At 27.3% G+C, this 14,497-nt stretch overlaps 1 protein-coding gene across 1 annotated transcript; it reads right to left on the minus strand.

Annotated features, from left to right (window-relative positions):
* Window positions 1-138: 138 nt before the first annotated feature.
* Window positions 139-1,834, minus strand: LOC123301628 (cuticle protein 76-like). Its single transcript, XM_044884461.1, has 3 exons — window positions 1,766-1,834; window positions 683-935; window positions 139-576 (listed from the first exon to the last, which is right to left on the minus strand). The coding sequence occupies exons 1-3, from the start codon at window positions 1,781-1,783 to the stop codon at window positions 359-361; spliced, it is 489 nt and encodes a 162-aa protein (XP_044740396.1). The 5' UTR covers window positions 1,784-1,834; the 3' UTR covers window positions 139-358.
* Window positions 1,835-14,497: the final 12,663 nt, after the last annotated feature.

The raw sequence follows: 14,497 nt of genomic DNA on the forward strand, positions 1-14,497 counted from the left end.
TGATTTCAAAAGACAATCTAGAGACAAATTTATAGTAGAAGATATAAAGGCTCTTGAGGATGAGATCTGTCAAAAATGAAATAAAACGACAAAGCCTTTTTTTTTGCAACAAAGATATTTATTTATTTAAATCGCCAAATAAATTAAAAATAAACCTTAAAATTACAATAATTAAAATTAAGCATTCTGAACAGATTAGAATAAATCCAAAATGAGAAAAATGCGCGATACCAATTGATGAAATGAAAACTAATCAAAATAAATAATTAATGATGAGTAGTGAATCCAAAAGAGTGAATTTTGAAGATGACAGAGCAATTTTTCAATCATTTTTTTGATCTTCTTTGTTGAATTTGGTTTACCAAGCGTATGAGAGACCTAGGGCTGGAGCTGAATATGTCATAGATGATACAGATGTGGCTGGTGAGTAGGCAACACCTAATAAACCGGCGGCAGCTGGATGTGCGAGAGCTGGTCGGGCATAGGCAGCTGGAGCATAAGCTGGTGCGGCAATAGCTGGGGCATAAGCTGGGGCAGCATAAGCTGGGGCGGCATAAGCTGGTCTGTATGCTGGAGCTACAAAAAATAAATATTTAGGATTGAATAAAGGATTTGACTCAGCGATGTGACGATGTTTTTACTAAAAAGATGAGGGTAGTATGAACACTAAAAATATTCTTACCTGCATAAATTCCTGGATTGCTGACACGTACATCAGATTTGGATACACTGGAGTATGGTGTATCAATTGTTTTTGAGAATGTTGATACTTGACCTAAATTACCATAGCTACGGAGAATATTTGATGATTGTGATGTAATTGCTGGTGTTGGAATTGCTACACTACCATGACCATAATAAGCTGGTGCGGGGGCACCTAAGTATCCAGCGTGTGCGCTGGCAAATAAAACTGTGGCAAGTACTAACACTGAAAACTAAATGAAGCGAACAAAAATTAGCATCCACTTATTTGAAGACCGTGAGCCTTTTTTAGTCGTTTGCTTTTTGGAATATTAATAAGAGATAGTTTGGTAATAAAGAAAAATCGAAGATCTTGACCCTTGACTTAAGTTTTTCATTTTTATGTGTGTTCTTGGCAAATTGTTTTTGTCTGGCATTTTGTCAATACCATTAACGAGATTAAGGCTTCGTTAATAATCGTTTGTAATTCTGAGAGATTTTCGATTATTAATAGCCAAATGAAAAATTTTTATAATATACAAAGTTGTAGAAAATAAAATTAGAATTTATCTTTTTAGTAAATTTACATTCAATGTTTTTAAATACAAAATTCTTTGTAAAAAAAAAAATCGAATTTTGTATTAAAGAAAACTTTGAACCACTCGATTATATGTTAAATCAATTTGGGAACAAAATGCAACGAGGGTAAAATGTAGCAAATTTTATTTGAGTTCCAATTTGAATAAAAAATCAATAAATTTTGAATATTTCAGACTATGATTTATGAAGTCCTATCTAATTAATGTTCACATGAAAACTTCTGCCATTCTTTGGTACGTACCTGATTTTCAATGACTTTCTTTTACACATAATAAATTTTCCCCCAAAACACAAATAAAATCCAAAAACTAATTCCATTACAACGCGACACTTTGGGACCACATTCAAGATCTTAATTTTCATGAATACCAAACTTACCCTCGATTAATCCTCCAGAAAAAAAGCACAACTTTTTTTTTAAAACTATATTAGATAATGCTCACTAATCTTGTTATATGAAAAAACTGTTATCAAAGACACAAACCTTGTGAATTGGAGCCATTTTGACTTTAAGGGTTTTGTTTTTTTTAAGCTATTATTAAATGTTAAGTAATTGAATTGATAATAATTATAAATCGATAGTGCAATTGCATTTTATATTAAAGATCTTACCCCCTAAGATTTCCATTGCAATAACTGTCGTCTATTCATGATATTAGTTAGAATGGGTGTGGTTCTCCTCCTTGTTTGTGTTGTGGTGATAATAAAATGTAAAATGCACCTTATGCACCTTTTTTAATGGAGTGGATTTTAATTCTAAAATGATAAAAAAAATTATTTGATTTTTTATGAAAAATTTTTATTATAATGCTGAAATTAGAATATCTAATAAAATCTATTTATATTTTTAATGTTATATAATTTCTAGGATTCTTGCATTTTGTATAATAGAATATAGTATAATAGATTAAGTGAACGGTGGTAAGATCTGATGAGATCTGACATGAAAAGATCTATCATATTTATAACTAAATATAAGGAAAAAGTAGTTTGATCAATGATGTATTTTCAGTCATAACTTTTTTGGGGCATGTTTGATTTCTTGGAGAGCAATTAAATACAATAGCAAATCATGTATCGAGCCAGCATAGGAAACTTTACTCAATTGTAACACAGGAATTTATTAAAAGTAAAAAAAGTATAGACCGTGGGACTCTTAAATGCGACGAATACATACTTGAAACTTCGTGAGTGGCTTCCTTTTGACAAGTCTATCACACTTACCACTACGATTTTCTTCGAAAAGGCTGCCTTTTCAAATGAGAATATTGGAGTCTCAGGTATTGGTCTATAAATGCAGAAATTTTCACTCCTTTACTAGCATTCGGGACAATATTGAACTGGGTAAAATCTTATTCGATAATTAATTTTTTTTAATGAAATTCATGAAAATTAGTCATTCATTTTCGTAAAAGGCAATCTTGATTGTATTCAGAAACTACCAGAAAAATAATTCGTTTTGGTAAATAAATTCGAAGAGCTGAAAGAATATTATAAACAAATTTTCTAATTTGAATTTTAAATCGACGAGCAGTCTCAACAATAATTTAAAAAAAGATATTTATGAACATTTTACAATCTGTTGACAATTTTAGATCCCTTCAAAATACTTTTTTTATTGCGAAATTTCTATGTATTAAATTAATTTGAATGGTTTCCTAATTGAATGCGTGGGCTTACAAAAATTTTTTGTATGATTCTTACAATTATAGAGAAAAAAATACTTCAATTTAGATAATCAAATTTTTTTCTGCAAGATTGTTTAAGACAACCATTAAATGATAAACCTTGAATATTGGACCCATTGGTAGAAATACGATAAAGTTTCAATATTTTTTTGAGTGTCCCATCTGCCGTTTATCTCATAATTCCAATCACGGGGAAGAGATGAGTCCCAAAATTTAAATCACTTCGATTGAGTTTACGATCTGCTATTTTTAAATTTTGTTCTTCTTTTAATCATAGAAGTTCCTCCCAAAGTTTGCTGTAAAGTGGCAAATAGATCTACCAATGCCAAAAAAACGTTACATATTACGTCAGCGATTTCTTTGCTTCGCTATGATATCCTAGAAACATCCTTAAAAAAGTTTCTTAACCCTTCAATGTCTTCTATTTAATCTAGTTTTGCACATAAATCAAGGTAAACTTTACAATATGCGTTTTTGTGTGTTGAATAATTCATTTCAAAAATAGTATAAATTTTAATAATTTTTTAATAATATTATTGATCGTTTTAAATCAGTTTTAGAATAATTTATAATCATATTGTACTAAATTTGTGTTGTACGTTCGATTAGATTAATATTAAATATATATATATTTTTTTAACAAAACTAATACAAGCTAATATTTGTATATATGTGTATTAGTAATAATAGCTAACTAATATGACTGCAAATAACAGGCCAGCCAGCTATTATGGCTTGGCTTGGCCCAGCCGTATATAGAGTACATACACATATGCATAAATACATACGGTAAAGCTTTGTACCTTGATGATTAATTTAATTTGGGCCATCCTTTATTAGTTATTCTTGAAAGATAGTGCCACCAAGGATACTGGAGTTAGCACAAGACTCTTTAAATCAATTGTGATAATTTTAGGGGGTTGCTCGATTATTTAAATAAATAAATGGTTTCAAAAGTAGGCATATTTAACATTGATTTTATGGTTAAACCAATGTATAAGTGGGCGTATTATTGTTATTCACCCCTAGCCCATAGAAAACATGAAAAAGCTGTTACTCTGAGAAGGAAAATGCCAGTAAGAGAAACTTGTAGGGCTTACAATATTTCAATCGTATATACATTTCTTTGAAGTTTTTCTCTAAAGTTGAACTGTTAAGATTACATTTTGAAGAAAAAGCTTTCAGGGGTGATTATAGGTACAATATAATGTGATCCATTGTTCAATATGATCTTGTACCATTGACTTTCTTAAATTTGAGGTATTTAAAAGATTGTATTTTGAAGGTTGTGCTTTCAGGGGGTGATCCTAAGTACAGTAGTATGTGATCCATGGTTCGTTATGATATTTTACCACTGACTCTCTTAAAACCTGCTTTCATTTGAGATATTTGATATACTAGTTTTAAAAAAAAATGCTAAGCGGTAAAATATGATTCAAGGTACAATACGCTCTCCCACTCACATGCATATATTTTAAATACAAAAAAATTTTTACACTCCTACAGCAGAGAATGAATTATATTTATATTCTAATATGCGTTGACACAAGACACACATAGATACACAAAAAAACTCGATAAAATAGACACATTAAATGCTAATAATACTAATACAAACTAATATTTACTTATACTAATATATATCTATATTTATTATAATTAATTATTATTTACAGTAAAACCTCTTTTATTACATATAAATATTATAATTATTATATAATAATGATGGTGTTAGAGAAAACAATACAATTTTATTATTTTTTCATCAATTTTTAACCTTCAAGTGGTTCTGTTGGAGATTGTTTAAATAAAAAAAATAAGAAATGTGATAACAAATAGAGTAAATTGTTTAAATATTGTGTTTTTATATATTGCCTTTTCACAGGTATCTTGTTATGAAGAAGCATATATTTGTGTCAGAAAATTATGTCAATATTATATTTACTGACAGTCTGTGATATTTTGCTTGAAAGTTGCAGCATTTTTCGAAAGCGTAGCTAGTCTATGCTTAACGTGTAAAGATTAAGATTCAAGATCATAAGGTCGAACATTTTTGGATAAGTTTTTTGGAGGCCGTAGAATTCAGGACATCCTATTTGATGTATTTTACGTTAACAGCTAAGATTTAAATTTGTCATCGAATAGTTTAATGTTTAACACAATCTTTATTTCTGTTGAAAGATGTATATATTAAAAGATTTTTATAATGTCTACTTTTCTAATTATTTATTCAGATTTATTCAGAATATTTTGATTCATATATTTCTGTTCAAGGCAGTATGTAATTGTTTTGTACTGATTTTTATATTTCGTATATTATTTTTGCATATTTTGTGAGTGTTGCGAGTAAAAGGAGTATTTATTTTGATATTTTGATGGTGACAAATCAATTATATGTTGAAATATTGTATTTTTAATGAGCTTTTCGTAATAATTTGTTTTAGTTGCTTCGCACACTTACCAAGGACAGATGAAAGTGCAATAATTTAATAAGTTAGATTATCCTGATTAGCTTTTTCAGGATAAGCGATTTTTTCTTGCACTCCCGTGGAAGATGTTTACTGAGAAGAATACGAAGTATTTAAATCGGATGACAGTGCATTTTTATGGTAAACATGATCTAATTTTCCCGTCGCTTCCACCATGTATTTGAAATATATGCCTTTTTTAGTTTTAAATTAAAAATACTCTTTAAAGAACAAGCTTCACGAAAAACTAGAAAATAATTATTTCTATGAGTCAATCATATATGACTATTTGTTAAAGCTTAAGTTGCTTCGAATTTCAAGCTATTTTAACACACAGGTAAAGAAATTATCTTACTTTTTTGAAAAGTAAACATTCGGTTAAAATTCAATTGAAATCTTTTACTGAACGCTTTTTATACAGTCTGTATAGTAAAACGAGAAAAAATTAAAGCCTTGAAATTGATTATTGTCACATCAGAACTGGTATAAATATCAAGGAAAGACCCTTTGACACCTATTTTAATAGACTTGTTTATCAATTAGTAATTTAATGATAAAATTTTGCAAATGTTAAATAAATATTAAAATGATCTTAATTAGAACCTTGTATCTAATAAAATATTCACGTTCACCGGATGTACAAAATATTTTGAATATCATGAACTTCTTAACAAATTCATTTTATAACTAGAGATTGGATTGAAATGTACAAGATTCAAAACATATCCAGTATTCATTCGTGCATATAAAAGGTGTTTTTCTTAAGTTGAGATAAAATTTTGGATGTATAGGCGCACATTTTAGGCATTTTAGGCTAAGGGTGGCATTTAACTTGATCTAGATTTTCAGTTTCTATGAAAAGCTCAGTCTATTCCATAAGTGCTGATAGATAGATGAACACATTAAATCAGAAAGTAACACTTTTAGGCCAAAACGGACTAACAAATTTTTGACAAAATTGTTTTTTCGTATTTAAATTGTTATGCGTGTCATTTCTGCGGAATTAAGGCAGAAATTTCGAAAAAAGAAATAAAAAAAATCAAATTAGCTGAAATTGTATAGTTTATTCTGTTTTAATAAAGTTAAATTTAGAACCAAAGAAAAAGAATGACTAGAAAACACACATAAAATTGATTTAAGTTATAAAATAAATAAATCCAATCTTTTGTAATTTCTGATTGATTAATTAATAAAATGTATTAATATGTATTAATGTGTTATTTTTAATTTGATGTAAAATTAAATTTTTCATATAAATAATCTTTAATCATTGTCAAACATTTAATACATAAATTAAGATGACATAATATTCCATCGATATCTATTGAATTTTTATTATTTTTTTCATAACTCCAAATTAAGTAAGGCGTGTTTATAATCATTACATTTTCAAGGAGTTCTTTATATATGAATCATTTTTAACCTTAATGTAATCAATTCTCCTCAAATCAGTATCAGTGGTTTAAAGTTCTATGGTTTCTGAAGAAATTCCAAAACTATATCCATTAATGTTGATTCATTTTCTCCATTCTATATAGAATAAAACAAATATCGCAGATAAAAAACCTGGCCACGAAGCCGAAGTTCTTTTCGCGATGTCTATGAAACAAAACTTGAAGCTGTAGGTAACGATGGACCGATCTAATTGCTACTTGAACAAAACTTCGTTTCGCTACATACCTTTTTTAGAATGATGTCTAGAAAAATGTGCCAGAAGCGTTTTTCAGCACATACAAAATTGCAAAAGGTATAAACAATTAAAAATGAAAATGATTTTTCATTTTTTATGAATTTTTTGAAACTTCAAAAAGCTCTCTCTACCTACTCTACCTTAATTCAAAGAGGAGAAACACGCCCACAAAGTCTTGCAAAAACTATGAATTTCATGAAAGCATATCAACAGAATTTGTAAAAACCTGTAAAATAAAATCTGCCCATATTCGATGAGCTATTTGAAGAAGCTGTGAATAACAAAATAATCAAAATATTAAATGAATATGTTACATTTTCATTTAAAAATAAATATGATTTAATTCATTATTTTTTAATATTTAAAAAAACTATTTTCTTTAAATATAATTAATGATCATAAACAGTTAATTATTAATTTTAAATCCCTCAAGATAAATTAATTAGCTAATATTTCTTTTAAAGTAACTATTACGTTATTTATTTATTTAATTATTAATTATATATCACTAAAAACTAACTACTTATAACTTATAATATTATATTTAATATTTTATAAACGTATTTCACTATAAAGTGAGTACTAATACTATCTTAAGGGTATTTTAAATATTTTATTTGGGTGTATTATATTTTTTTTTTTGTACAAATTTTGCATTTTTACTTACAAATACATATAACAACTATTTGAGTTTGTATGGGTTTGTATGAAAAAAATAGGGGAGATATTTTACACGCATGATGGGGGGTTGTTATTGAAGAAATTGATTTGGAGGTTGTAGAGAAAATTATTTCATTTTTATGTGAAAATTTTGACAGTATACTGAACATGTCAATGTATAAAATAAGCTAAAAGAGAAAAAAAATGACGTTGTCTTAGAATCATCTTTAAATAGTGTATATATGAATTCTCATTAATGATATTAATAAGCAGGTTTTAGTAGCAATTTTTGTAAAATTTGTACAAAAAACGATCAGAAAAAAAAATTTAATGATCACTCTTCATTCTAATAAAAATTTATCAAAATTCAAAAAAAATTCAATCGTAATAATTTTATCTTTATAATTTTTTAAAATAAAATATTTTCAAAGATATTTGCGATTTTAGTGTACTATTTCAACTAATTTCACCATTTCAATTTGGTGTTATACTTTATTAAGTACTACAATTTTAAAAATTTACAGCTCTTGAATCGCGATAGTAATTGTTTTTAATGATTAATTAATGAATTAATTTGAAATGCTATCAACTGATTGGTTAATAAGTTGCGTCACTGTTGAAACTTAAGCTGATCTAAATGCTAGATTGAATTTCAGAACACTTTAAAACGGAAATGTTATAGGAATTGTTCAAGATATCCTCATAAGAACATTTTATTTCATCCCGTATAACAGTGATCTGTTAATAGATATACATGATTTGTATACGATATACCAATTACATGGAGATATCAACGACCGATTAAGAACTAACCTATACTGTATCTCTTCTTTGTAAAAAAAAAAGTACACAATATTTGCAGGGATGTAACTTTGTATCCCCTGATTCTTTTGAACTGAACCAAAGTTTGTTTTAAAAGTAAAAATGTGGACTTGAAGATGTGTTATTTCAATATATTCTAACATTCGAAGTAATGTCATGGCAATTGGAAATTCAAGACTATTTGTAAAAGAAGAAAACCGTATAATTTTTTGTTCTCGAGTTAGCATATTTGTAAGCGACAATCATACAATTTTATTATTTATGAGAGAGTACATATACATTAAGCAATGTGTATAAGAAAGATTATATTATATGTTTGTTTGTAAGCTTGCTTTTGTAGCTTTTGGGAGAATCATTTTCTAGTATTTTTTTATAGATAAAAATGATGTAAAAAACAAGATTAAATTCGATAATCATTTTTTTTCCGTACTGAACCTTATGCAGTGTAGTCTGAACACTGCTTAAGACTACATAATAATTCTTTTAACTAATAAAAATTAAAAAAAAAAAATTAGCATCGTAAGTACATGAAGTCATTCATATATGTGGAGTGTTCATGTTTATTTTAACTTATTTATTATAGCTTAAAATGTATGTTTTTACATTTTTAGTAAGTCAGTAGCAATTCTATAATACAAAGTTATTAGCTAAGCTACTTTTAGCTACTTAACTGCTTGCTATATGTGTGTAACTAAATTATGTAGTGGCTGTCAAACTGTTCAACTTTTTATTAATAAAAAAGAATTATTGTTTTAAAAATTTATTGCATCAGCAACCGTCAACGACCTGGCCACTAGTTAAATTATTTATTTCAACTTTTTTTACTTTAAAAAATAATTTTTATTACAATTCTATTAATTTTTATATCTAAGCTCACTCAAATACCGCGAATAATGTCCGAAGAATAGTAGCCCTCTTCATACCAAGGAAAAACAATCCAGTTAATATTAACACAATCATCGATCATTTATAAATAACTCCAAGAAATAATTTAAAGAAAAATTTTTGTTTATTCATTTTTCAAGGAAGGAATTTTTTTATGAAGTTAATAATTTTATTAAAAAAAATATAAACAAAATGATTAATTTTAATCAATAATTAATTGAAAATTATAGGCCAAGGTAATCATTTCCGTTTTCTTGTTCTTATGATAGACACACATTGTCAAATTAATATGATTTTTAAAGTCTATTTACACGCTAACACACAAATAATTTTAACAATTAATTTAAAATTGTATATTTTTTTCGTGATCTAGAGCTGTTGAAAGACTCGCCATGGCAGCAGAAAGTCTAGGATTCGTTTTCCAGTAGATAGAATTATAATTCGGCTTTGCAACTAAAATTGGTTTCGGGGAAATGTAATACTACGGGTCTGTTGTACTTGTAGGTACTGGAAAACCTCGCTTTGCAGGGTACTTTCGACTAATTAACTAGTTTCAGCTTTTAAATATAAAAACTTAATTTTTTCAAGAAACAAACTTTTAATGTTACTTTTTGGAAAGCATAGATTCTGTTTTTACAATTAATCTGCTAGCTTTATCTGAAACCTATGTAGAATTTTAAGATGATGAAATTGTCAGACTGATAGCATAGTACCATTTTACCCTCCCCCACCGTTGGTTTGATACAATAGACACACCTTTTCTTTGAAAATTTCGATATACTTTAATGCTTAACGCAAAGGGATACTAATTTTTTCACAAAAAATCAATTTACAATCTTGATTTCCAAATATACTTACAATTTACATATTTAACAAATAGTATTCACCGTTCAAATTGACTGTCCGTAGGGAACTGTCTATATCCATTGTTCATACTAAACTCTCCATATCGATTGACTTGTTATCTTACAGTACCCATAACTACACTTTTAAATTTGGAAACCATGTTTATTATCCACAGCTATCTTAGATTCCAGACTTAATTGTATAACCCCCCGATTAGAGGGATAATAAACGGTTTTATTTATAACGTTTGTATAGTTTTGGCTCAACGGTGATTTTTTATGCATAAAAATTTACACGTTACACCTATGTTAGCGTGTAAATAGACTAGGCGTATTCTTTTTAATGATATAAAAAAAATTATTATTATATTTTTTATTTAATACAAAGAAATTTTTATTGGAATATCTTGGAAGACCTTGCAACAGTTTTTTATTTATTTAATTTTTTTTTTTTTAATTATGTGGTATTATTATTTATTACAATTAAAAAATAATTATAAATTATAACAAAAATAAGATATTTAATCAGATATAAGAGATATTGATCGAAATATTTATATATATATATGGTTTTTACATTTTAATACCTCTAAAAACCGCATCTGTGAATAATTTTTGATTATTTATCTGAATTTTTATCTATTTTAAAATTGAATGCCATATCATGCCCTTATATTACTTGACCTTTCGTACACTTAAAGTAGAAAAACACAAATATATACTTATCTAATGGCTTAGTATGTATCGATTCCGGCTAGCAGTTGAAAGGTCTCCGTTTCGAGCCCCGGCCGAGTATCAATTTGATTTTTTTTCTCTTAATTTGATATGATATGATCTACTGGAATTTATTCATTAGCTTTGTACAGTTTTATTATCAATAATGCCTGTTAAAATTGTAATTTTATTGTAAGTTACTTTTTTACATTCTTAAAAGCAAAAACAAGTGAAATGAACACATTTATCAGGCGTGACCTCACGAAGAAAATTAGATAAAATTAACAGCTGTTTTTGATTGTGATAAAGATAAATTTTGACACATTTTATACAAAATAATTTCCAATAAATCAACACCAAAAAATATATAAAGTAAATTATAATTAGAATTAATTGATGTCATTTTAAAATAATGACTCAAAAATCAATTTACATACTGGTTTTTTATTCTTAATTATTGATTATTAATTGCAACACTTCTAATAAAGCTTATTTTAATATTTAATAATAGAGGAATCGATAATAAACGATTTTTTTATGATAATTTTAGTTTGTTTTTTTTTCGTAATAATATCGTATTTCGAACACAAAATTATGTAATTCCATTTATTTATTAATTTGGAACTAAATAAATTTTCGTGATCCAAATTTTCGCAAAAGACAAACGCGTGATTCCATATGTGACTGACACTACATTGGACCCAAAATGCGGTTTATTTTGCGTCATATTATGAATACTATTATGTTAATCGTTTAAGTTTTATAATAGTTTTATGGTTGATTCTGCATTTATGTCTCTGTAGTAAAAAATATGCTCATAAATTAAGTATTTCCTTAAATTAAACACGCGAGTCACGATTAAGATCAAAATTGTCATCAGTACCAAGAAATGTCAAATGTTTCTTTTTCTAAATTATTCCAACAATCTTTATTTTTGGTGGAAGCGCAGATAATCTCACTAAATATGTAAATTTGTGATCAATATTGAAAGTTACTTGCGCTCCCACTATTAGTAACTAAATTTTTTCAATTTATTCGAATAAAACAATCTCTAAGAAGAATTAAAAATGATTAACTTATCTAGAAATTGAAAAGAATAAAGTTTCCACGAAAACCTAGGTTAAACTGACTATAATCTGTCTAATTTGTCATCGAGATAAAAATTTTTTTTAGAATTTTATTTTCATAAAAAATTTTAACATCATAATTTGTCACAGAAAAATATGACGTGACAACAGATGACACCTTCAACGCGAATAAAATGTCTTAATAATTTTATTTTAAAATATTAAAAACTAGCTGTTAAACGCGCTTCGCTAGGTTGTTTTTGCACATTTAAATATCAAAATTGTTAAATGAAAGACTTTTTTTTTAATTCTCTCTGTGTGTACGGAACAGTAAGATTTTTTTGGCCGATCCCAATATTATGTCTACACTCTCTGTGTGTACGGAAAAGTTAGGGAAAGATCGATAGAAACCCATGGATCATTCCAGAATATTCGAGAAAGTTCTAGAAAATTCGATAGAAATCCATAGAACATTCCAGAATGTTCGAGAAAATTCTAGAAAATTCGATAGAAATCCATGGAACATTCCAGAATTTTCGAGAAAAATCGAAAGACATTTGCGCCAGTAGCGCCATCTAGTGAAAATTGTTCTATTGACAGTGGGGCCTATTGTACTATTAGAACTATTTTTTTAATCTATTTTTTATGAATTTCTAGATCATTTTTAATTCCACCCCCACCAAACTCCCTTATTCACAATGGGAGCCTAAGGGCTACCCAATGACATAATCCCCTACCGAAGGTCAATGGTTAGTTTTAGGGAAAATCGGGGACATACAAACAAACACTCTCTTTTTGTATATATAGATAATAAAAATCGGCCCACATATAAAATGGAGTAACAGGCGCGATTTGACTGACACATAATAAAATATATTATCTTTGTGATTATTAATACAACACAAAAAAAAATAAAAACAGTGGCTCCGTTACGTCTACATATACAAGGTTTGGTTCGCACCATACCGCTTGCTCAGCTTGGCTTTTTTTTTAGCTTGAATCGGTTCAATTCTTTGCATTGGCATCGACTTTCATAGTAGTCAAAACATAATAATTAAATGTTACATATGTTTTTATTAAATTTAAATAAAATATACCACACAAAAAAAAAATGTATTTTTAATTTTATTAATATAATATATTTATTGTATTTGTTTTAATTTTTTTAATTGATTATTTCATAATTAATTAGTAAAGGTTGTGATCGATTTAATTTAATTATTAATTTCTATTGAAAATAATATTAAAAAAAAAAAAACCTTCGAAAGACGATGAATAGATTTTATTACACAAGATATACCAAAAAACAACCTAGTAAAATACTCTGAATATACTGAAATGAACATTTAATATTTCTAATAAAAGTTGGTTTGACAGATATTTCCAACTTGACTGGAAAAAATACTCGTAATGAGAGCTTTCTTGTAATGTTGTATTTGTCAATACTCATCGAAGTTTCAAAGAAAGTTTGCCAAAAACTCGTAAATTAACGGATTTTCTAGTTTTTTCAGATTTTTTGATTTTTATTTGGATGAATTTATAGGTTTGATCTGGTAAAATTTGCATTTTAAACCAATAAATCCTCTATTCGCACCGTGCGTGAGTTTTATAGGAGGTGTTTCCATGGAAACGATACTCTACTTTAATTATAGGATTGTATGGATGCATATATAATTGTATGGATTGCATTTTCGTCTTACATTGAAAATTTAATATTATTATCTCACAAATTTAAATAAATAATTATGATAATTTACATTTGAAAAATGATATTTGTGCAATTTGATTTCTTATTTTCACAATTTTTAATGCATTAAGTTTAATTAATTAGTGTTTTTCAATAATTTTAATTTGACATTTTCTATAACATTAACATGTAAAGAATTGCAAATTAGTCATAACCGCGTTCTTTATAGTCAAAATTTTTCACTGTAAGCGCTAGCATCGTTTTTATTGTCCCTACCATGATTACGCACACAACGAATTGAAATGTTTTTATAAGTATAAATTATTATGTAACAAGGCTAATTTTCTTAAGATTTCTTTGGAAAACTAATATTAATTAGTTAAAAGCATGAATAATATTTTCCTATAAAGAAAATTATAACAATCTGCACTCGTTTTTCCATAAAATACATTTGAAGTGCTGAAATGAATTACATTTGGGTGTTATTTGTTTTACAAGTGATTTTCTCTAAATCTATAGGCATCAATATTTCAAAAACTATTATATATATCGAAAAATTCCACTCTTAATTTTTGTCTAGCTTTCTCAAGTTGTAACCGAATCCACCCTTAAAATTTGAAACGTACCTTAAGTTATTGTTATTGAATCCAATAAGCACCCTAACAATTAGAATAAGTTTGAGGCACTGAG

This window comes from Chrysoperla carnea, chromosome 5 (genome assembly GCF_905475395.1).
Source record: "Chrysoperla carnea chromosome 5, inChrCarn1.1, whole genome shotgun sequence".
NCBI classification, from domain to species: Eukaryota; Metazoa; Arthropoda; class Insecta; order Neuroptera; family Chrysopidae; genus Chrysoperla; species Chrysoperla carnea.